Genomic DNA, 25,057 nt, shown 5'->3' with positions numbered 1-25,057 from the left:
CGGCGGCCCGGACGAGAAGGGAAGACTCGAGCTGCTCGGCCTGCCCCCCCCCCCCCCCCGGCCGCCCGGGTGGCCCGCTGCGCATGCGCATGCGCGGCGGGGGCGCGGGGGGACGCGGGGCGGCCGGCGCCGGGGAGAGCCCGCGGGACCCCGTCCCGCCCAGCGCGCATGCGCCGCCGCCCCGCCGGGGGGTCCCCGGTGGCCGCCGGGGCCGGGTCCCGTTACCCGCCAGCGCGCATGCCCCGCGGCGGGCCCGGGGCCGCGGGTGCTGTGGGCCCGGCGGGGTGGCCGGAGGAGGACGGCGAGGAGCGCCCGCGAGCAGGCCCTGGACCTGCCGGAGGAAGGCCGCTGGCGGCTGGGAGCGGAACGGCCCGCGGGCCGCCGGGGAGAGCGTCTGCTCGGTAGCCTGGTTAGGAGGCGACACGCGCGCCAGGGGTCGGCGGTTGACCGTGCCGACAGCCTGGCTCCCGCAGGCGAAATGCGTTTGTGGAATGTTTGTGCTGTTTCGTGGCTATTCCCACGAGGTCGTTCCACTGGAGGGCTCCAGAGAACGAAAATTGACAGTATCGTCACACGTAGCAACGTTTGTAAGGTACCCGACCCCGGTTCGGTAGCTTGGCAAATAAATGCAGGGGGTTTCTAAATTGATCCTTGAACAGGCTGCCGGTTTGCAAGCCTTTTTGCATTAAGCACTTATCCACACAGATTCTCAGTACTTTTTTAGACAATCCCACAAAGTTCGGCGTTGGACTAAACCTGGATGGGATGTGCTAGGCTTTGCAGTTAAGGATGGGGCCACAGAAACGATCAGAGCGGTGGAACGCCTCTCCCGCGAAGGAAGGCTGAGAGAGCCGGGGTTGCTCAGCCTGGAGAAGAGAGGGCTCTGGGGAGACCTTACTGCAGCCTCACAGTGTTTAGAGGGGGCTCAAGAAAGGTGGAGAAAGACTTGTTACCAGGGCCTGTAGTGGCAGGACAAGGGGCAACCATTTTAAACTGAAAGAAGGTAGGTTTAGACTGGACATAAGGAAGAAATTTTTTATGACAAGGGTGGTGAGACATTAGGACAGGTTTCCAGAGACATTGTGGATGCCCCGTCCCTGGAAGTGTTCAAGGCCAGGCTGGACAGAGCTTTGAGAGACCTCGTCTAGTGCAAGATGTCCCTGCCTGCAGCAGGGGAGTTGAACTGATGGTCTCTTAAGGTCCCTTCCAACCCAAACCATTGGACGATGTGCTACCCCAACTGAAATGTACCAATTTTCTGAAACAAATTACTGTAAGAGTATACAGCCACCTTGGTGGTTGTTTATTTCTTCTCTTACAGCCATGCCTATAAATGTATGCAAACAATCTTTACTGAAAGGTGTGGGATACAGGGAGCGAGGGATGCTCTAAAGGATTTGTTCTAAGGCAAAGGGTCAGCCACCTTTTAAAGATGAGGAGTGGTGGTCTTCGAAGTATAAGGCATGTCTACCAGCAGACAATATTCAGGCATCATTTTCCAAAGACAGGGTTACAAATAACAGTCCAGTCCAGCTGAACAGCTGTGTTGTGTAGGAGTCAGAAACCTCTTTCGAATTGTAAAGTTAGGCCGTGCTGTGAGAGATGGTGCCTCTGACAGAGGTGACAGATGCAGCGGCTCCCCCTGATTGTAGAATGCAGGGGGAATGAGGAGTCTCGGCTTTGTCCAGGGACAAGCTGCTAGCATTACTAAGAATTCAGTGGCAAATCAGATGGCTAGCTACTGATTTTTAATTTGTCTGGGGCAGCAGCAAACCTTGTGTCATCTCTGCTGTCATGCCATTATGAGACTTCCTGTATTGTCTTTGTCACATGTGACATGCAAACTCCTGTCCTTAAAAGAGTGGTTCCTCCACTTTTGGCCTCAGAGGTATTGCAGGGCTGAAGAGTCCACAAATTTAGCGCAGTTGCACAATTTTTTAGTGGACAACTCACCATATAACCTGTAGTGGTAGAGAGGAGTCTTAACCGTGTTTGATTTTCAGCTAGGTGCAGGATTATGGAAAGGTATTCTGGAGACAGGAGTGTTCAGTCTCCCTTCTTTTCATGACTGAGGTACATGATTATCGTAAGTCTGCCTTTGGCAAAAAATAGTACTGTGGGTAGGTTTTATTAAACATTCTTACTTTCATTACTAGCTGATCTCTCTTCCTTAAGTGATAACTGTATTTATAATTGAGGGTAATATCAGCTCATGAACAGCGAGGAATAGCAGTTTGTTTATTTATTTATTGGTACTATTAATTTTTTGTGCAGAGCATGTTCATGAAGGAGGAAGTGGCAGATGGACAGTCCAGAAAAAAAATAATGCTGCCTTAAATGGCTAATTGAAAATCTATCATCAGGTCTTCTAGTGGAATGATACGTGCAAAAAATAATCAGATCAGACTTTTTTTTTTCCTCCCCAAACCCAATAGATTTTTTGACTCAAACTATTTAAGTTACTGTGATGTTTCTGTGATAGTTAATGTTTTAGCAGTGGTTTTGGTGCTTTATGATAATCAAAGCATGTGTTTGTCCTTAATGTCTTCAAAATACAAAAAATAAGCGATACCTGAGTTGCCAATATCTGGTCCTTTTGTTCTTTTAAAAGGGTTGGCTTCAGCTCAGTGGATATGTGGATTTAAGTTTAAAATAACAGACCTTGGAAGCTACACTGCTTGAATGACTCACTGAAGAAGTTTTCATAGTACTTTTTTTTTTTTTTTTTTTTCTCTTCTCTATTTGGCCTTTGTTCAGCCTACTTCATCTTGGTAGCACTGTAAATATTAGTCAGACATGCTGACGTGTGAACCAGGTTCTGGATAACTTTGTAGATACTGAACAAGCTGTTTTCTTCAGTTCTTTTTCTGGTTCTGTATTTTGGATCTTGGTTACTCATTTGGAAAGCCTCTGTTCTTCAATCTGAGAAAGAATAGTTCTTATACTAAAAAATGCACTGGTGTAACTGAAGTTGACTTCCAGCATTGTAGTGATACACAACTGTAAATGGGCTGGAAGAATTTTACACTTCTTTTTTTGACTGGACATCTTGCTAACAGATCCCAGCAATCACATTGGTGTAGCTTCTGGTTCTCAGAAAAGATGTGTAGTATCTGGGCATTAAATACCTGCAACAACTGAGGGTGATGCTCTAGGTGATGTACAGACGTCTTTGACCAACTGAAAGTGGGATGGGTGAAACAGAGTAGCAGTCAAGACAGTTATTTTAACTTTTTTTTCTGATTTATTGGAAACAACTTACTCCACAAATGTTTCATTTTCTGATCAGGAGCTGAGTATAATGTAGTAGTAAATACTCATTTTCCCAAATAAAATGGAAGCTGGTATGTTTTTGTCTGAGTGATGGTATGCATTTGTTCTGACTCTGAGTGAATGTGTGTCTGCAGCCATTCTGTAGTAACTCCTAGAGTTCATTCCTATGCAGGTGCATAGGGTGCAGTGTTTTTCCATACTCCCAGATCTTTGCAGCTGCAGAGGTGTTCTGACTTACCTGGGTCTCCCACATTAAGACCACCAGCTGATGTTTTTTGCCCTACCCTTTCTGCATCAAATTTTTCTTCTTGGTAGAGGGGCTCCTCTGGGTGTTTGAGACCATTTTTCCTTTGCATCTCTCTTCTCAGTCATACCTGTTGTGAACAGATTCTTACAGTAAAGTATTCTTTATTCCAGTGACACAGCCGTGGAAGCTCAGTTTACATTTCCTTCCAGTTTGGAGTACACTGAGAGAGATATTCTTGGAGCTTACACGGTCTGTGTCCTTTATTGACTTTGGACTCCAGCTCGGTTGCATGTCGATAGTACCATGGATGAGCTACTCTGTGTAATTCCTTGGAAGAAACATGTGAACTGTTGTAGTTGTATCCCTAGAGTATTTATCCACTAGTCCTTCCAGTCTCATCAGTGATGTCTTTGCTATCGTGATCCTGATGAAGCAATAGCATAGTGGGAGGAAGGGGCGTGTGGGGGGCGGAAACAGCTCTCAAGCAACAGTGTTCAACCTGAACTCTTGGTGGCATCGGTCTGATTCCTGTCTTTCTGCTAATGGCTTTGCTCCAGGTGTTGTGAATGTGTGGTTAGATTTATCCTGTTGGCAACTGAACGCTTCCACAAAATTCATCATGAAAATTCACCATAAACCTTCAGTCACTGTGCTAAAACTTCACAGAGTCAGTATCAGCTACCTTGAGTGAAAGGAAAAGACCTTGCATTAGAACAAGGCACTTGCAGAAAAGATCAAGAGATCAGGCTGTTGATTTCAAGGACCTCTGCTTCTGAGATGTCTCCATTTTCCTTTAGGTCCATCCCCAGAGCCTAAGCCTATATGGGACAGGGAAGATCTGCCCACAGAGTATGTGGTGCTTTTAAGATCCTTCTCAAGGTGTGATGTGGATGACTCCCTGCAGCCCAAGAACTCCACAAAGAGCATGTGGTGCTTTTAAGATCCTTCTCAAGGTGTGACGTGGATGACTCCCGGCAGCCCAAGAACTCCACAAAGAGCATCAAACAGAGACTTATATACCTTTGCTGCTTGTGTTGTCTTGAGCTCATGCCAAAAGATTACCTGGCTAATGACACTGGTTACTTAATATTAATTTGTTTCAAAAACAGTACTTGTAGTTTATTACAAACCAGGACACCTACCTCTTGGGGTCCTTCCCTTCAGCTACTCTGTAGACCTAAAGATAGTCAAAAAGTCATGGCTGCAATGGCAGGTTATCTTAGAGGAGATGGAACATCTGTTTTTTTACCTAGATATCTGACTTATAAATGGAATATCAAGAAGAGCATGTTGTCTTTAAACCCTGGGGTCCAAAGACTAACTGTGTAGGGGTTCTCAAAGTATGCATGAAGGCCTGCGATTTCAGCATCTTTATTTAAATAATGGATACTTCTTTGCTAAAATGCAATGCCTATTTGGAAGGCCTGCAAGATAAGATCTTTAGTCACCAGAAGAACTTCTGCAGCTATGTATTAGAGCTCAGATTGCAAGTAAAACTTGTCAGGCCATCTCACGTCACATATGGACCTGCCGTTCAGAGATGATGAGATGCAGAAAGGTGATGCAACAGCATCTCTTCCACATCATAAAGCACTTGATTATTGGCTCTGGTTCTGTAGGCTCCGGAATCATCTGTCATTAGTCTACCTGTCTCCAGAGTTGAATAAACCAGACTGCCAGATTGTGTCCTGGATATCTGGTCAAGTGACGTTGATGTCTGATGTAGGACTTCCTAACCTTGATCTCTTCAGCTCGTGACACAGCAGAAGGTGCCTGCTACTTTCCTCCTAGGGGCAGCCTGAGTCCTAGGCTGTCTCCTGATTTCCTGGAGTTGAGGTAATCTTGCTTCTAACAAATATCCTGTTTAATTTCATCTTCCAAAGAATACTTGGGTTTTCACTGCCAAGATATTTCACTTCCGTGAATTTCCTGAGACCAGTCACTCAGAATTGCCGGATCTCTTCTTCTGCAGAAACTGTTGATGTGTAAGGTGTTCTGTGTAGTTCGGCTGCTGTGTAACATTCATGTTGGGGAGAAGCATATTGTCACAACGATGCCAGGTTCTTAGAAGGAGCAAGAAAGAGTCTGCTAGGTGTACTCATCTGGCCAACTAGGTATGGTTAGTTATCTTACTGATGCTCTTCTGGAGCTGAGTTAACTTTGTAAGTCTGTGCTTCTTCTCTTGGACGATCTGCATGATTTGGAGCAATTCAGAGTATCCATTAGCTCTATTAAATTTTATTTAGGGGCAGGTCTTTCTTAATCTTTCTGGGGGAAATTTCTTGATATTTTTCAGTTCTGCTGCAGCCAGTGTCATAAGGCATATAAGGACGATAGCATCTCCAGGATGACAAGTGGGCTTTGTCTTTTGACATTCACAGGACTGAGCCTCACTCCCTAAGACTGCTCCGCTCCATTGCTGAGAGGTCTGAGCATAGTTACCTCTGTACAAGTGCTGTTGAACTGGATAACAGATTTTATGAGCTTACACTATGAAGCTGCCAAGGTAGAGTTGCCCAAGGAATCTGAGTGAGTCTGTTAGAGCTCAAGTTCTGTTGGTGGCCTTGTCTAAAAAATGGGCCCATCTTTGCATCAGTGGGGAATTAGCTACGGGGGCCTTCACCAAGCACTGTGCTGTTGGGAAATCATCAGGAAACCATGCTCTGTTTGACAGGGTGTCATTCCCATCAGTGTGAATGTCTATAATTTGCTTTGAGGTAACTGTGTTTTGTGGGGAGTGCTGGGGGGAGTCTCCCAGAATTAATGGTGAGCTAGAATTATCACTCAAAACTCTGGTTACTGGTAAGTAGCTTCTAATTGTATACTTCTCGGTGTGTGTGGTGTATTTGGACACATCATAAAACCGAATCGGACAATATCTTATTTTGCAGACAAATAGGCAGGTTGAGAAGATGCCTTTTTTCCTAAAAGAACAGGTAAACACTGAAGTGTAATCTGTAGCTGAGGTGCACATCACAATCGAGGAGAGGAGTGGAAAGGTGCCTTTTAAAATATCTGCTCTTTCTCTGTCTTAACCTAGCTTTTTGTTGGGTGAAATACTAAAGTATAGTAGAGAGTTTGACACCAACTTTAAATTTTTCTGGGTGCTGTTGGCTCTCAGATATTGCTATCTGCTGGGGATCAAGGTAAGTCCTATCTATGCCACTATGTCAGCTTTTATCGCCAACAGGGGAGCTTTCACCAGCAATCCTCTCAAAGGTGGCACGTTTTAGTACCAGTAATTTGCTGTAATAAAACTTCAGCAGATCCTGCCTTTGAATAAAGTTCCAGTAGGTCCAGCCTTTGAATAGGAATCTTTTTTTTTATTTTTTAACATACAACAGAACATATTTCAGAACATGTCTGCTCTTAAAAACTCTTGGAAAATTTTGAGATACTACATTAACTTTTCGTAATCTGTTAAGTACATATAACTGAAATTAAATGTGAATTGACGGGGTGTTTTTCCCATGTGATTGTGTTTCTGTGTAAAACAAAAAGAATCCTGAATTGGCTTCTGTTTCTTCATTGGTAAACAGATTTTTAATAGATTCAGGTTCCTGTTCTGTGATCTGACATCAGGGAACGGCTCTTGAAGCACCAATAAATGTTCTTTTGTTTATTTGTGTTTGCTAGAGAGAAAGTAGAAAGGCTATATCTAATTGAATTGGAGGGTAGAACAGCTAAGTAAAAGAACCTTAACCCATCATCCTAAGGGAGGGTAGTATCTGCATTTTCCTTTGCAAGTAGGTACCTGTAAAATGGGTCCATTCTTTGAACCTGTTTGGTTTTCAAAACCTGCTGGATGCACTGGTGACATCAGAACCAGAGTGTCTTAATGACTTCTCAGTTGATTGACCCTCTGTTAGTAAGTAAGTGTCTTGCTAATGTTTGAATTTAGTAGATTTTAGACAGTATTCATCTCCCCCTCCCCCCCCCCTTTCAGTGGAAAATAAAGCTTGTTTCACTGCGATTTGGATGCTCTGCTGTGTATTTGGCCCTGTGTCACTAGTGGGAAGTAGGCTTAGAGCTGTCCATTGTGTTAGATGAAGCCTCTTTCTTTCAGGTGATGCTGATTTGGGAACTTTGTAAGAAATTAAAACTCATTATAATTCATGTGGCAGCATCCTAAGTTAGTTTTGGCAATGCAGATTTTAATTACGTGGGAAAGGGCTTTGATTCACTTTTTCCCATTATTACTACTTGATGTGTCTCAGAAAAATAACATTTGCTTCTTGTCACATACATCAGTACAAGATGTTTCAGCTGTTTCAAGCCTTTAAGCTACTGATTTGGTGGGGGCGTTGGTTTTGGGTTTGGTGTCGTCCCCCGCCCCGCCCCAGTATTGGGGGTGTATCCCTTGCAGTAAATTTAAAATTACTGAGAACAAGCTACACTTTCTTTGCTGTGTTTTGTGCTTTCCAGTTTATGGCACTGAGGTTCAAAAGTGTTGTTTTAATTCTCACATCTGTTTTGTTCATTAACATTAAGACTTGCCTCGGTCTGTTTTTATTTTTGACATCTTTAAAATAGCATCACTAGCAAAGGAAAATGTCAGTGATGTCTGATGGGACAATATCAAGATTCTATTGAAAAGTTCTTACATACTCTTCTTAGTAGGGTTTCACAAGCAATATACTAAGTTACATTACTTTTATGTAAAAAAGGGTAACATCAAATAGCCTATATGCATGTAATTTAGTAGATGTGTCTGTATATAAGATTTATGTAGTTATCTTTTAGAATATGCTAACTTAAAACAAAGAGCTAAAGCCAGTTTGCTTCTGAAACTTAAAAGCAGATGACACCATTAAAAACTGCAGCGCTTAGCACAACAATTTGTGAGGACAATAAACCACCTTTAAATGCCTGTAGCCTCCCTGTCGTAAGTGAGAAAATTTTACATCAAGTGCCTTTTTCATGTTTACCCTATACCATTTAGTGAAAACTTGGAAAAAGTGCAGAAAACCAAGTGGGGAGCAGAAAAGCAGGGAAGTCTGTTTCTCAGAAAGTGATGATGTCCTGGTGTTTCAGGTTGCCATATGGAGGCCTTAGAACAAACCTTGTATGTTCACTACCTCTGAATAGTGCATATTGAAATACATCATTTAGTTTTCAATACTAAAAGAATTTGAATACATGTGGTCTTCTCTTTTAGTGAGTATATCTTAAAGTTAGTTTTGTAAATATTTTAAGATGCTAATTTTGTTCCTTCCATATCCTATTCCTGTTTCTGTCAAACAAATAGCACAACAATGAAGATGAGTTGAAATAAATAGAAAATTAGAAATAGTTTTGGCCAATTTTCACATGATATTTGAAAAAGGGCTTTTGCATATACAGTTGCATAAAGAAAGTGATGTAATTGCTTAAGTATTTGTGTAGTACATACTTCTGATTAGTGAAGTTTTTACATTGAATTTGGTAATAAATCTGTGTACTTGAAAGTTAGCATGTTTTATAGTTGCCAGCCTATGAAAATCAACATTTCTTCAGGAAAACAGTGAAAGTACAAATGCAATACAGAATTAAAAGCTTTCAAATACAGTTCACAAACCAAAATTAGCAGTTTCAAATGGCAGTGATTTTAAATCAGTCTGCTCTGGATGGCATAAATTGAATTAACCAAATGTTGAAGTTCCTCAAGGTTTTACGCAGTTGTTGCTGTCTTGTCGTACTGTTGTACATCAAAATAGAAATCAGCTCCATGTCTTGACCTTTTGCTTTGCAGTTCCCCACCTGATTTCTCTCCCCAAAATAGCAATAATAAGGTGAAATAATCTCTGGGGAAAGTTGAAGACTCCAGGCCTTATTATGTTGCAGAGTGATGGAGAAGGAGCTATGTATGCTAACAACTAAAACCCGACTGGGTTTTTTTACTCCAGCCCTGAAGCCAGCTGGCACTGAATGAAAGTCTCTGACCTTGCAAACCAGAACAGACATGTCCTAACTGCCCGCTGGGCCCCAGGTCTGTGCTGACACCTGAAACATGCTTGGAGCAGCTGGGAGGAGTGCTAGGTGGCCTGGGTCAGTGCTGCTTTCTTGTGGGGAGATGGTGGAGTCCTTCGGCACCGCTTCCCTTAGGAGTGTGGACTTGGCCGTGGCGTCCTAGTGCTTGATAACTTGCTGAGAGGGAAGCCAGGAGGGGAGCGAATGCTGCTGCTGCTGCCCAGAGTCACTGCCTGTCTCCTGTGTTTTCAGATGCCAGTTGATATAGCTGCAGAATAATTTATCTCCCCAATAAAAAAAGTTGAATTAATTTCTTTGAACACCTTGTAAAATAGTAAGGTTGTTGCTATTTTGGGGCAGGTTATAGAGAGGAGAGGCATTTGTTACCTTAGACCTTCTTATGCTCCAGACTAGTGCTTCAGTTTGTCCGTAGTGAGGTTCAAGGCCTGAGAATAAAGAAAAAAAGGCTGGAATACTAAACGTCCAGGAGAAACAGATAACTGATAGGCATTTTAACAGGTACAAAAGTTTATTACAAGCTAATTGTGTTAGTTGGAACATGTGAAAAAAAAATCCGTAATGTCCAAGATTTTAGGACAGAGATGTAGCCAGTCTGGTAAAAATAAATCTCATCTGATCCCATCAAGTAAAAACTGTGTGTAGGAGGTTCCAGTTCAGTTGAATTTGTAGAGGTGCTCTTAATATTGTTACACTTCCATAAGAGAAGCTGGTATTTCTTTAACTGTTTGAAAATTTGATTTTTTGGCATTCAGTTATATGCAAACCTGCTTCTTACATTATTGCTGAAACAATTTAATCTTCTGAATCTTTTGCTGAGTTTATTTTAGTGAAATTTCACAAACTTTTTCCAAGGTATTATGTATTAAGGTAAAAAAGTGCTACCAGAATTACTGAAATACATTTTTATTATTGCTAGTGTGATTTAACAGCTGGAAACAAAGGGAGCAGCACCGTGAGGCTGTACAGTGCTTTCAAGGCTGGTGGTTATCTTGAACTACAATTGTTAGAACTTTTATTTTAAGATGTAAACAAGTTTATTGTTAGAACTTTTATTTTAAGATGTAAACAAGTTTATTTTGACCATTGAAAGAATTTCGATTCTGGATGGAAAGATGAACTGAGGGGAGGAAGAAACAGTTGCCTTTTTCTTACTTTAGGGTGAAAATAGTATGTGAGGTTACTTCATACTTAGTGTATGAAATACGTATATATGAATACTCAGCCAGGTATGGCAGGGCCAGCTTAAATGTTGCATTAAGTGCATTATTAGCCACTCTTACACTCAACTGGTGCAAGAGAGTTAATTTCCTAGGTACAGATCAACATGTAAAAAGAAAAAAAAAAGACAAGAAAAGGATACTGTCTTTACCTACTAAAGGTTTGAATATCATAAAGATAGCACTGAAATGGAAAAAAATCCATACTTATTTTGTCAAGAAAAGATAGTGAAAATAGTAAAGTAGGTTTTGCCCAATACTCCCCCCTGTTCCAAAAGTTGGTCTTGTTTAAAGCCCCTCAAAAAAGGCATTTGCAACTGAACTTATCCGAACCATACATGTATAATTTTTGTACTGGTTTGAATGTAAGTGGTCTCAAAACAAAGGTGATCTACAGTTTTTCAGATTAAAAATAAAATTTGACAGAGGTATGCAAAATATGAGCTTACATTCATCTCTGCATCACCCAACACCCCATGATGTTATGTACAGCTTCTCTTCCTGTGCAGTCATGCAATTATTTCTATGAATGTGTAAGTACCAAGCACGAGATCCCTTTGCAAGCAGGATCCACTCTAATTGCTCTTCTTCTGTCTGACGAAAGCAGGCTCTGTCTGTGGACTGCGTGCGTCCTGCTCGGTAAGAACCGTTGGGGTTATGTTCCTGGCTGGGCACCCGAGTGGCCCTGGCTGCTTTGAGCTTGTTTCCTCTGAAGCGGACAGGCTGTATTCATCTATTCTGTATCGGACTTGGTTGCGAGCCACAACTAGGTCTTGTGTGCTGCTCCTGTGACCTCAGGGAATGAATTTTTCTCTGTTTCTTTTAAGTCTGGAGTGTTTGAAACAGCCTACGTGGGTGATGTTTTTATAGCATGAAATCAAGGATTGTGTGTTGAATGGCATGAGGATATATTCATTGAGAGTGGAAAGCCTGTTGAGAAGTTGTTAACAGACTGGATAGTACAGAGGGAGTCACACTCGGTGCAGTCTTACCTGTACTGGTGTTTGGGAACAGTTCCTGGAGTGAAGTGTTCCCAAAACTGTGCCCAGGCTTTGTCTTCAGGAAAGCTGTTTGGAGCAGCGTCGGTGGCCGCTCTCTGGTCTTCCACATGTAGCAGGTTAGGTGTACGCAGGAGATACAAATGACCGGAAGGAACTGGTATGCCATTATAGGCATACCTACCTGGTAGACTGCTGTGCCTCATCAAATTCCTGCAAAGCTGGTCCTGGAGCTTTACTTAAAGCAGGTTGTGGAGCTCCCATGTCATCAGGTCCTAGGGCTGCTGCTGCCTGCCGAGTGAGGATACACAACATGGCACCAAAAAATGTTTCTTGTGATTTTAAGGGACCATGTGGTAAATATGCCATTATGCAGTGGTATTTCTTTTTTCTTTCTCAGATTTGAAAGACTATATTATTTAGAAATTATAATGAGCCTGTACAATGCATAAAATGCATGTGGACACAGTCTTGTACCTGTGCAGTTCTCCAGTGCAATCGTTAACAATGTGTTTTACCATTTGGTGACGTTCCTTTGTCTCGCTTAACAGCCTTGCATGACACTCGTATAGAAAAATACACATCTTTCCCTAAGAAACAGGCAAGGATATAATTTAAGTAATGTTTTTTATATTTTGACTTACTTTAAATTGCATTTGTTGTCAGATGAGTTCTTGTCTTACAAACTTGTCATATCTCTCCTTGAACATCATTTTGTAGTTAATTTCTTTGCGAAAATACAGAGAAAGCATACTAGGCTTCTGAAATCTTACAGTAATATTTTCAGATATTACTCTAAAGGATGAACCGTTTCCTCCAGCTTAAAATATTAAGCCAGCATTGCTTCAGCTTGCTTTGCAAGGCTTAACTATATCTGCAGTTATGTAAGTTTCAGTTATGTGATATTTCATGGGCATCTATTTAAACATACAACTATTATTTTTAGTTGAAATATAGACTATATAAAGACTTAAAAGATGTGGGATCAAGGTGGACAACCTTGGCAGCAATGGCCTTTGAACCAACAGCAGTGGATGCAGTCATTTCAGCACCAGCAAGATCCAAGTAAGTATATAGAAAGCTTTGTGGATTAATTTTTTTTTTTTAAATCTGTTGTAATTTGAATTTTTGAATCTTTGTTACAGAGCATGACTGATAGTTGCTTTTTTGTAGCTGCTGTCAAGATAATATATTTATGATGCTTTTCTGAACAACTAGAAAAAATAGAAACATACATGGATTCCAAATGTTTTGACATAGTTAATATTAATATGCAAAATACGGGCAATCAACCTGAGTTATCCTGGACAAATTACCAACATTTTACCGGTCATACAGATCAACATTTAGACCTCATGTACTTGTACAGAATCTGTATCCCTGTCAGTTCTTTAGCCAAGCTGAACCATTTATTTGAGAAAATCTGCTTTTTATTCAGTGCCTGCGTGGCAGAAGTACTAATGCAGATGTATACACAGAAAAACTCTCACTGGAAGATTAGTATATTTGTTTTAGGTTACAGCAGTGATGATCATGATCTTTTGTTTGGATTTTTTTCCCCCACTAAAAACCCCAACATTTTAAACAATAGAACATAACATGCCTTAAATTGAGAGTGAGGTGACAACAATTTAAAGTATCAAGAGAAATACAGAAATGGATAAAGAGAGTGGAGGTGTGTATTTAATACTTGGGCAGAGTGATCAGGCACACTGGTTTTACATTGCTTTCTGCCACTTCAATTTCTGTAACTTTGCTAGAGAGATTTCGTGACTTAATAATGAGCAGAAGACATACTAGTGCCCGCATCTGAGAGTGCAGTTTACTTACTCAGTGGTAGGAAGGATAGTAAAGAAAAAAAGGGGGGAGAGAACGGTGACATAAAATAGCATTCTAGAAATTGCAGGTTATACAAAGATTATACATTGCAAAATGTAGTTTTCTAACTATGTATCTTTCTTACACTTGAATCTTCATGAATTTAGAATTTAAAGCTATATATATTTCTTTCTGATACCAAAATTAGTTCACTTATGAAAAAAGTGTATTACTACCACCCATTCAGTGCTGAAGTGAACCTCAATAATCTGCTTTATGGCATTTCAAACATATGCAGAGAAACTCTACTTCAGCAATTATGTAAACTAACATTTGCTTTCAGTTTGTTTTACTGTACACTGTGAATAAGTTTTAATGGTGCTCATGGTACTTGCTGAAGGTAAATGTTGCCTGTTTGTCTTGAGCAATGAGACATGTAACTGAGAAAGAGTGTTAAACTTCAGACATGTGAATACTAACCTTTTAAATTTCCTTTGTTTATTTTAGGCCAGATTGACTGGGCTGCATTAGCTCAAGCATGGATTGCTCAGCGAGAAGCCTCAGGGCAACAGAGTGTAGTGGAACAACAAGGAATGATGCCAAACGGACAGGATATTTCAGGAATAGAGTCTGGTCCAAACAACCATAATAATTTTCAGGGGGATCCCAACTTCAACAGAATGTGGCAGCCAGGTTTGTTTTCCTCCCCATTCATTCCTTTTTTTCATGTAATGAAATTTTATTTCTGTCAGACATTTCTGGGTGTGAATATGCCTTGTCCCTCAGGTTTCAAGGTGCAAAACTACCAGTAGCATCAACTAATTAACTGAGTATCACAGCTACTACTTTCCAGTCAGGTGTTCCGCAAAATGGGTAACGGTAAAGGACACAAAGGTCTGATAACACAACCGAGTAATCTCCATATAAAATAAATAAATTGATTTCATAATACACATATGCAAAAGATTTGTTCTGTCCCTGAATGTTGTAGAAAGATAAAGTGTGAATTGCAGTTATATATTTATTTCCCTGGATCTTATATCTTACGTGTTTTGTTGCTTATCCCACTGCACTAGGAACAGCAGCACCGAAGGCAACAGGGTGCCTCAGAATTAGAGAGCATCTGTTGCCCTCTCCTTTAGTGTAATACCTGCTGCTGGCACGATGTTGACATGTATGAGTTCACAATATAACTGGCAGATGCTGGCTTTAGGTGTCTTAAGATCTTGAAAAAGCAGATGAGCAAAATGCTGTATGTAAAGTATGTTCTTATTACATGTTTCATGTACTTAGTATTTGCCCTTTTTGACTTATGTATCTGATTGTCACCTGCATTATTTTTCAGTTAATGTAAGTTAAAGTTGTTTGAATGCTTCTGTTAGTATCAGTTATTTTCAGTTCTTTATTTCTTCCTCAGAACTTCTGTTTTGGCCAAAAAGTCATTTTCTTTTTCAAACTTCATAAAATAACACTGGCCATAAGCATGGGGTAGAGATTGGGTATTTTCCGCTAAGAATTTTTCTGAAGTTGTTTTCTGAAAGGTTTGTTAACATCACCACACCATAATGCAATTTGAAATGTGTGAGCAAGGTAGTTAGTAAGCCTGTGTGCATGCTTTCTGTTGTCTTGGTGAAAACTGCACTTCATGCTTGATTCTGTTAATGATTGAAAGAATAACACCTCCAGTTTTCCCTGTGACTATTCAAATTTGTTTAAGTGCAATGTTTAATAAAAGTAGGCTTAAAATGTTACTGGTGATTCTTACATGTGCATAACAAAGGGAGGTAGCCCTTTCACTTAAGTTTCACCTACCTGTCCTGGGCTATAAGTTGTTGTAACCACATGTAAGAATTTTAACTTTACTGTGTGGCAGTACATAGACTGTATTCTAGCTGTATTTCTGTATAATAAGTAGAGGTTTTTACAGAAATATTGTGTCATTATTGGATGACTTTCTTTTTCATATGATCCTGTGGTGGTGAGTTCTTCCTCCTATGCTTTTTCATCTGTGAGGTGAAAGAGAACAATATCTTATGTGGTAGTTTTTGCAAATAGTCACAGAATGGTAAAAGTGAGGAAGACATTTCACTGATAATTATAAATGTTAGGCGCCCAAGCTCACCTGGAAAATGCAGAACAGGAAAACATCTTAGACCTAGGAGTGGGAATAATGTAACACCTTTTGTTAATGGGAAACAATGTGCCAATGCATTTTTTTTATCATTGGGTATATTATTCAAAGAATATGGTTTTTTTCTGACTTTTTTGGGACACTGATGAAGACCGTGCTGATGCAGATATGACCCAGCTTCCCTTAATTTACGTGATGTCATTCTTAATGTGTAAAAGTAATCACAGCAGACAAACTAAATCATAGCATGCATGGCTAGCCAAAGTTCTCTTCACGTATTTACTCTGTTTCTACAAAGCTTCATCTTTCTCCAAGTTTCTTTTTGGATCCAAAAGTCCTTTACATACTACTAATAGAAAAGCAAAACGGCAATCTGAAAACCAACTGTGTAACTAGCAGACAATTCATTTTGAAGGGATTCATGTTCCACAAGTGAAAACAGCATCTGTTGTACATGACTTGCAAGCTTTCAAGTCAGTTGAGTTGAAGTAAACTGGGGGTTTAAATAGTGTCAAATGTTAACACATACATTTATGAACAGTAACTCTTGTAAGCTGTACTTAAAGAAAAAGGATTCTGTCCATTAGAATACTTCAGGAGTATTAACTCTGGAAAAAGATTTGATTAATCAGCTAAACGTGACCTACCAGGATGACAGTGAGAGTGAAAGGAATGATACAGTCTTTGAACAGACCAAAAAAAAGACCAATGAAGTAGAAAAACTATGTTAACCCGTTTTAGTTGCTACAGTAATGGATCCAATTATGACACAGGTGGGAAGGACAGTAAAAATGAGAACAATGGAAAGAATTATTAAAGGACTGTGTGCAAGGTAGGAGTTAACGTGAGAGGCTAGGTATTAATTCTGTTACTGGTGAAAGAAGGGTAGCTCTGTCACAATCTATAAATATCTGTATAGTGGACATAATTTTTAGGCTGATTTCCTAAGACAACAAAGTTTTTGGCCACATGAGCTATTAATTCATCCCTCAAACCCTTTTCATTCTGTTAGCTGGTTGTAACTTATGTTTGAGGCCTTATGACTAGCTTATGCTGGGACCTCTGCTAGATATTGGAGAATCCAGGGAATCATCCATTATAAAGACACAAGACTTTGGAAAGCAGATTTCAGTGGTTCTGCTGCTCACAAACCCATTTGCTTTCCATAATAGATCTTTTAAGTCTATTATGCAAAGGAATAAAATAGCTCATTACTTTGAAACAACATAGAAATAGAGAAATAGGAGTGGCTCTTTAACAGTTTACGCAATTTGTAAGTGCTATGGTGGCCTCAATATCACTGGAAATTTATAAAAACAAATTTACAGCGTCTCTGTGTCTGTCCAGTTCTGCCCTCCCCCATGTATTAGTTCAGCTACAGCTATTTGTATTTCCTTCATTTAGTTGAAGAAATTATTGAGACAGTATAATACAGTCTATAGATTGATGAGTCTTTATAACTTTATCATCCATGTTGCTTTGAGGAACCTTGTGATAAATGCAAGAACATTGAGTGATTGGTGACTCTCATTAATTGTACTAACTTGTATTGAATTGTATTCTAAATCCTAAACAGAATGGGGAATGCCTCACCAACCCCCTCACCCACCTCCAGATCAGCAGTGGATGGCTCCAACCCCAGGTCAAATGGAAATTGTTCCTCCATCTGAAGACAGCAACAGTCAGGACAGTGGGGAATTTGCTCCTGACAACAGGCATATATTTAACCAGAACAATCACAACTTTGGGGGACCTCCCGATAACTTTGCAATGGGGCCAGTGAACCAGTTTGACTATCAGGTGAAACATATTTGTTGCTTTAATATTGTAGACGCGCAGAGTCCCTTCCGTGGATGTGTTCCTCTAATATCATCTAGCGGCGACTTTCATTCTTCAGTTCTACAAACATCTACAGAATTTGTTATCTGCTAAGTTACATTTTTACCAAATACTTTACAGAAGAGACTTTAGAGTTTTCAGTTCTGTTCTGAGGCGAAAGGGTTTTTTTTCTATACTAGTAATGAGAAATGGCTGTTGTCTTCAATATTAAAATGAATCACTGTGTTCCAGTATATAAATTAACATTATGTAGTTTTGTGTTTAAAAAGAAAAAAAAAAGAAGAGGAGGAGGAAAAAAAAAAATAAAGTTCAGAAATATATACTTAAATACACTAGATAATGTACCATAGGGATCAGTCCTGTATTTGCAGGGAGATAGACTGGATGATCCATTGATCTTTTCCATATCTATCTACTGTGATTCTTTGAATAAACAATGGTATTTCTAAAAAAATCCACATCCACTTTTTTCTTCATTCTGGCATGTAAGTTGCATAGCATAATAAATCTGTAGGTGGTTTTAGCACTAATAATAGCAGGGGGCATTGCACAAGTCTTTAAACACAAAGAAGTTTTGGATCTTCCCCCTGTTTTCAGTATTCTTTCAAAACCCTTGATATAAACGACAAACTGTACCTGTTAAAACACCTACCTCCTGTTCATAAACAAACCCAAAGGAAGATGGGCAGAAATGTATATCTGTCTTCTGGCCTACTTTTCTCTATTATTAAATTCTTTTGTTCAGCAATATTGTTAGGAAGTGAACCAATAATTTTCAAATACACTAATTTATTATAATTTCCTTTGTTTACTATTGTGGGACCAACTCTTAAAATTAATTTCCCTAAATACTACAGAAGACTTGTTTTGCAGTGAATAACAGAGGGATGCTTGACCTGAAATCATAGTGGAAGAGTGCTTCTAGCACTAGTGACTTCAATAGTCAATAGAATGTAATAAAAAAAAAATTTGATGCTGTAACTTTCTTCCTAAACACTCTCCTCTTAAATAGTTTCATTAGGCATTTCTGGGCAGCAAATATTAAAACAAAAACCCCCTCATGTATGCCTCAAGACTTGTGACTTTTGGACTGTGTACAGCTTGCTCAGAACCCAGGGTCTGTACTAAACTTGCATATTTATGCATTTAATATTTTAATCAGCCATACTAATAACATCCATCAGTGATTACTAGAAAGTGCACAGTGCAAAATTGTTTTGTAATAAAAGCTTGAACTTTTCATTTTTGTCCTCATGTTGTAGTTACAAGGAAAGACTGCTAACGTAGCTAGACTTTTAAACCTTAATTTTGTATACTCTTCACTTAACTGCATGCTCTGTTGATAGGTTGGCAAGGAACTGCTGGAGATAGATGGTGATTATAGGGCTTAATATTTAGCACAATATGAAAGGAGATTGGTTGAAGCCCTTTCAGATTTGTTAGCATCCTTGCTTAAATCTAAGTTTACTCATTAAATATTTAAGGAAAACTTCTTTCTTGGGGACCACAGAAAAAGAGATTGAGAGATCTCGGTAGCCTAGAAATCATGGATTCCTACTTGCATGGATTTCTGTAGACCAACTTGCGCACATGCTGTATTTAGTGTTACCATGTGAAGAAAAATAAACTGCATTACTCTTTCAGCATGGGGCTGCTTTTGGTCCACCTCAAGGTGGATTTCATCCACCTTATTGGCAGCCAGGACCACCAGGGCCGCCAGGTCCACCAGCACCTCCTGCACCTCCTCAAAATCGAAGGGAAAGACCCTCATTCAGAGACCGACAGCGTTCACCTATTGCGATGCCTGTGAAGCAGGAGCCTCCACAGATTGGTACATGTTAACCACTCCTTAATGAAAAAACATAAAAGCTGTGTTTTAAAAAGAATTGCAAAATGTGAAAGCTTTTTTTTTACATAAAGTAAAAAAGAAGGGAAAGAAAAAGCTATTACAAATTTTTTTTTTCCCCCCGCAATCAGATGTATGGCTTGTTTGTATTTGGGTGGAGGGTTTGCTGCTTTGGTTTTGCATTTTGGTTTGGGGGAAAGGTTTTTTTCATCTTATGAAATTATAAACCTTGCTTATGTAGATGCTGTGAAGCGTAGAACTCTGCCTGCCTGGATTCGTGAGGGCCTGGAAAAGATGGAACGAGAAAAACAGAAAAAATTGGAAAAAGAGAGGATGGAACAGCAACGTTCACAGATGTCTAAAAAAGAAAAAAAGGAAAGTGAGGAGGCTGAAGAAGGGGATGGCCCACGCTTACCTCAGAAAAGTAAATTTGTAAGTAGAAGGGTTTGCTTTTTGCTCAGGTTTGTATTTCCTGAAAGGTATCAACATTTTGGTCTCTTCAAAAGAGAGACTGTGTATTCCTGGTTATCTCTTTATGTTTCTCTTGCTTTAAGTAAAGTTGATATTTACTTGGTGTTTTGAAGTTGTTAATGTTATGTTAATGTCTGAGAGGTAAAAGTGTATTATTTGATCTGTAGTAGCAAAGAAACAATGATGAAATTGGGCTTTTTTTTTTTTTCTGTATTTTGGGGAACATACATGGTCTTTGAAGATTTGAATTCTTAATCAGTAGCTGAACAAATTCAGATACTTGTATTTGCTAAACTGAGCCCATTTAGGAACCCTTGCGTTGCCTTCACTTTCGCAGTTATCCCATTTGTTTGCAGTTCCAAGTACCTGTCTGGCAGTGAACTGACAACTATGTATTTTCTTATCTGCATGTTTATTAGGAGGGGAGAAAAGAAATAGAATTTTATGATAATTGTAACACAGATTTCAGTACAAAGTAAATCAAGGTGACTATCATAAGTAGAAGCTAATGAGCTTGACATCTTAAGTTTTTCCTGAACTGTATGGTGCTATTCCTGTAGGACAGTGATGAGGAAGATGAAGATGCTGAAAACACAGAAGCTGTAAGTGTTGGGAAAATCAGCAGGAGTCCATCCCCGGCTCCTCAAGAGGAGCAAAGTGAACCAGAAATGACAGAAGAAGAAAAGGAGTATCAAATGGTATTAATAATGTAGTTCTCACTAAGTATTTCTGTCTATTTGCTGATATTTTTCAGGCGTAGCAAAGTAAAACACTTTTTCTCTGCCTGATACTGTCAATAGAGGTATAGTACACATCGTACAGTAAAGCAGAGTTATATTTGCATGTCTCTTTATAATGCTGTCTTTCTCATATAGGCAAGGATATAGGTTATATAACTCATATTTAGCACAATAGTGAAAGAATGTAATGACTCTGATCTTTACGTTGATCATTATTAATTCTATGGTTTTGCTTAACCTGTCAAATTTCTGAAAACTTTCAATGATTAAATGTACCCATCTCAAATCTACACTTCAGCCTCACTTCCCATGAAGGGGAATTTAAGAAATGTATTCTTGCAAGAAAGTGCTAGAAACCTAAGTCCTAGACCAGCAACAATTTCACTGTGTCTGCAGAAACTTTGTACTTTGAAATCACAGTTGTATGTTAACTGTGCAACTGAAACCTTGTTAATGAAGGCCCTGAATTCTAAAAAGATTAATGAATATATTTTTGTAAAGCACATAGCCAGACTGAGCAGCTTGGAGAACTAGCTGCCAGCATTTCCATTTTTTGTAGTAAATACGTAATAATAAAATTCTATATAAGTAACCTCTGATGATTTTTGCAGGACTGGGGTCAGTGAGACTGCATACCAGACACAAGTGTGCTTTTTTTTTGTTTTAAAGAATAAATGGGATCAGTCTAAGTACATTCCTCATTTACATATTCATTTGGTGTATCATCTTTGACATTAGGAATCCGTGCCCTGGATAGCTGTGTGTAATACACATGGGTGCAGTTCACAGTCAAAATACAAACTGTTCTGAAAGTTTTGAAATCGGGTCAAATTTAAACAGTTCCAGATTTATGTTTTTAAGTCATGTTTGTTCAAAGAAGTCATTAAAATGTGCAGGAGAGTACTTTCATAGCCATCAAAAGAAGTGAAGCTCCATGGATGTAATTTGAATGCAGCATGTGTTCAAGAGGTTTTGGCCTTTAATTGTAGATATAATTTTCTTCAGATGATGCTGACAAAAATGCTGCTGACAGAGATTCTCTTAGATGTCACAAATGAAGAAATTTACTACGTGGCCAAAGATGTTCACCGTAAAGCAACTAAAGGTATGCTGGGGGTTTTTCTTTTTGGTTTTTTTTTGTTGGTTTTTTTTAAGTTTCTTCTGTGAATATTCTATATTTGCATGTCTCTAGAACATTTAACCTCCATAGTTATCCCCCAAAAACAATTCCAGTATAATGCATCCAACTTGGTAGAGTTCAAATCCAGTAATCATGTACTGTTGTCCTGTGCAGTGTATTGTGAGTTACTTCAGTTATTCCATTTCTTTCATACAATTCATTTTAGTTAAAATGGTACCTGTGTGTCAATGGCTCTTGAGTTGTAGCTGTTTCTTAATGCTATCATCTTTATCTCAAGTTCTTAGCTGTTCAGAAGTGAAAAGAGACAAACTTTGAGTCCTCAATTAGTAATTCATTTGCTTTCAGTATTAACATTTATTGTACTTACATAACAGATTTTAACATAACTGAGTTAATCTAAATATGTAACTACTGAAACTTGAAATTATGTGCAGATGCTGTAACTTGGAAAGTGATTTATGATTATATATTTGTTTTTTTCTGTTCACTATTAATTTGAATTTAAATTCTAAATCTTCGGGGTCAGAAAATCTAGAAGTGGTTTTAAATGGATGATGCGTTTTTAATGTTTCTTCTCTCCCTCCAAAGAACAGCAATAGTAGTAGATTTAACAATACCATAGACTCATGACTATGAAATCGTGGCTATTTGTGTTAACATGTTGTTCCTGTTGTTGATGTGATACAAAGCTCCTGCAAAACAGCTGGCACAGTCCAGTGCACTGGCTTCCCTCACTGGACTCGGTAAGTATGTTCCTTATTTTTGAGAGGGCTTAAAGGGGGAGTTTCACTCTTGCCTTGCGTTTCTAGAAATTGCATTTTGAAATTAGATTTTAATTGCCCAGGAGTATGGGTCACTTTCCGATAACTTTATCATTATCAGCACCTTTGTTCCACAGGTGATCCTACTGATATAAGTGGGATGGTTTTTGGAGTAAAGGACTAGTCAGTGTGAGTTAGTGTATGAGAATCTTGCCCTAATTTTGAAGATACATAAAAAATATAGATAAATTTACTTTTCGAAGTATGATTGTTTCAGAAGCACACTGCAGTCTTCAGAGAGAGGAATACTGTTTTATATTTTTCTCCTATTTTGATCCATCCAAACAAGAAGGGAAACTTGATAGAAGAGTAAAGTGAAAGTCTATAAACAAAAATACTATGATCTCTGGAATTATTATTTTATTGAAAAGCTACATAAGCACAGAGGCTCCCATATTACCAGAAACAACACAGGAAAAAGAGATTGAAATTCCAGCTTGAGACACAAGAGGAAAAGATCTTTCCTAACATGCTTTTTATCACCTAAACCATACTACAGCAGTGTCAGTGATGAGTTATGTGTTGGTTACGTGGAATTCCAATGAATTAGATTAAATGTTACCATCACAAGTATTCACATGTTTTAAAACTAACTCAATAAAGTTCGCAAGAACCTCAGACTGAAAGAAAGTAAAATATCTCCATGTCAGATGTTTAAATTTACTTCATCTTTCTTATCAGTCCAGTAGTTATTAATATCTCTAGGGGAGAAGGAAGTCCATTTCTGTTCCATCTCTGTACCTGTCAAAAGTGCAGTGTTTACTAGAGCAATATAGAAAAATTGATATGGCATTCAGAATTTCTGTAGCCTTGGACTACGGAGGCAGCTGAAGTCATTTCAGAGATGTTTTCTGGGAAAGGTCCCAGGCATTTTCTGTCCAGTTGCTGATACAGAGGCAGGCACTGTTACAATCTCTGCAGGCAGCTTTTTTTCCCTTCCATACAATGGAAAAAGTACCGTGATCACAGTGGTTGCTTGCTGAAAATAGACAAGCTGTTCCAGAAGGAGTAGAACCAGACAGTGAGCATCAATGCAGATATGGGGGCCTTGATCACACCAGTCAAACAACATAAAGTGACTTCTTCAGAGAAGAGGAAGTGAAGGAAGGGCAATGTTACGCTCCTCTTTGCCCCACAGAAATATTAAGAACAAAGCTTAATCTTTCCTCGTGATAGACTGGACTTTATGCACGCAGGTGGACTGGGTGGTTATGGATCAGGAGACAGTGAAGATGAGAGGAGTGACAGAGGCTCTGAATCATCTGATACTGATGATGAGGAATTACGACACAGAATCAGGCAAAAACAGGAGGCATTTTGGAGAAAAGAGAGAGAACAGCAACTACTACTAGAAAAACAGCTAGAAGGTAAATCATATAATGTATTCTTACTATGCTGCTCTATATGGAGTTTACTGCTTAGTATATGTGAATTGGTAGGAGAGAAAACGCATTTTAGACCAAAAAAATGTTGAAGCCAAATTTAGAAATAATGTTCTTTAATTAAAAAGTTTTAATAAAAAAGACATTTGAGCTACTGAATCAAAATGGGGTTTGCTTGTTTTCTTTCTAATAAGAAAAAAATCCATGGAGTGTTTTCCATAAACCATTCTAATTCAGTGTTAAAAGAGCAGACATGGTGCATATATATCTGTATGCTATAGATATTGTACTATATAAATAATAGTATCACTTTATAAAAATGCATGTGGGTGTATAATGTATTTTTGAAAAATTATTAGTATCTCAGTTGTGACTAGGGGATAAATTTCACCTGTCTGCACCAGAAAGCAGTTTATATAAACTTGATTCCTTAAAGTTGTATACTCTAAGTATATGAAGGATGTTTCACGTCATCTGAAAAACTTGCTTTTCTGTTACATAATTTTGAGGAGTGCACCTTTCAGAATGTACAGTGGGAGGCTGCAGTTTCTTTGGACTTGCTGTTTTCAGTTGTAGTTGAGGTTTGTTTCCATATACTGCATCTTCATAACTGGGTTTTTATACCTAAGACCAGGGAAAGATTATTGAACCCAGTCAGTTCACACTTAGCCTCTGAGAAGGTGGCAGGTTTGATATTAAAAAAAAAAAAAAAGAAAAAAAATCAGGATTTATTTCTGCTTCTCCATACAAGGTAAGGTTTGTCCTTTTGTACCAATAGTGTAGGTCAAAGGGTATCACAGTAGTCACCTTGCACTGCTGAAGAGCAGTCTAGATCAACAGATGAATACAATGGTAAGAAGTCGTGATCTAAGTTCATAAGCTGGACTTAATTTATTGCCAATCAAACCAGAGTAGGGTAATGAGAAATAAAACCAAATCTTAAAACACCTTCCCTCCACCCCTCCCTTCTTCCCGGGCACAGCTTCACTTCCGAATTCTCTACCTACCACCCACCAGCGGTGCAGGCAGACAGGGAATGGAGGTTACGATCAGTTCATCACACGTTGTCTCTGCCGCTTCATCCTCTTCAGGAGCAGGACTCATCACACTCTTCCCCTGCTCCAGCATGGGGTTCCTCCCACGGGAGACAGTCCTCCACGAAC

The 25,057-nt window shown here is 39.2% G+C and overlaps 1 protein-coding gene across 2 annotated transcripts in view; it reads left to right on the top strand.

Moving 5' to 3' along the window:
* The window catches only part of PNISR (PNN interacting serine and arginine rich protein), a 29,722-nt gene that overhangs the window by 384 nt on the left and 4,281 nt on the right, over positions 1 to 25,057 (top strand). Inside the window, exons 1-10 of one of the 2 annotated variants that reach the window (XM_009925104.2) lie at positions 574 to 592; positions 12,652 to 12,770; positions 14,031 to 14,216; positions 17,231 to 17,454; positions 19,138 to 19,324; positions 19,581 to 19,771; positions 20,371 to 20,508; positions 21,556 to 21,655; positions 22,381 to 22,434; positions 23,709 to 23,879. In XM_009925104.2, the coding sequence (XP_009923406.1) occupies positions 12,683 to 12,770; positions 14,031 to 14,216; positions 17,231 to 17,454; positions 19,138 to 19,324; positions 19,581 to 19,771; positions 20,371 to 20,508; positions 21,556 to 21,655; positions 22,381 to 22,434; positions 23,709 to 23,879 (1,339 nt within the window). In that variant the 5' untranslated portion in view covers positions 574 to 592; positions 12,652 to 12,682. Of the gene's footprint in view, positions 1 to 573; positions 593 to 12,651; positions 12,771 to 14,030; positions 14,217 to 17,230; positions 17,455 to 19,137; positions 19,325 to 19,580; positions 19,772 to 20,370; positions 20,509 to 21,555; positions 21,656 to 22,380; positions 22,435 to 23,708; positions 23,880 to 25,057 lie in introns of those variants that run through there. The other variant, XM_069804917.1, reaches the window with a different exon arrangement.

Source organism: Haliaeetus albicilla, chromosome 17 (assembly GCF_947461875.1).
Source record: "Haliaeetus albicilla chromosome 17, bHalAlb1.1, whole genome shotgun sequence".
NCBI classification, from domain to species: Eukaryota; Metazoa; Chordata; class Aves; order Accipitriformes; family Accipitridae; genus Haliaeetus; species Haliaeetus albicilla.
The sequence above is the reverse complement of the archived record's forward strand: the minus strand, read 5'-3'. Positions and strand labels throughout refer to the sequence as shown.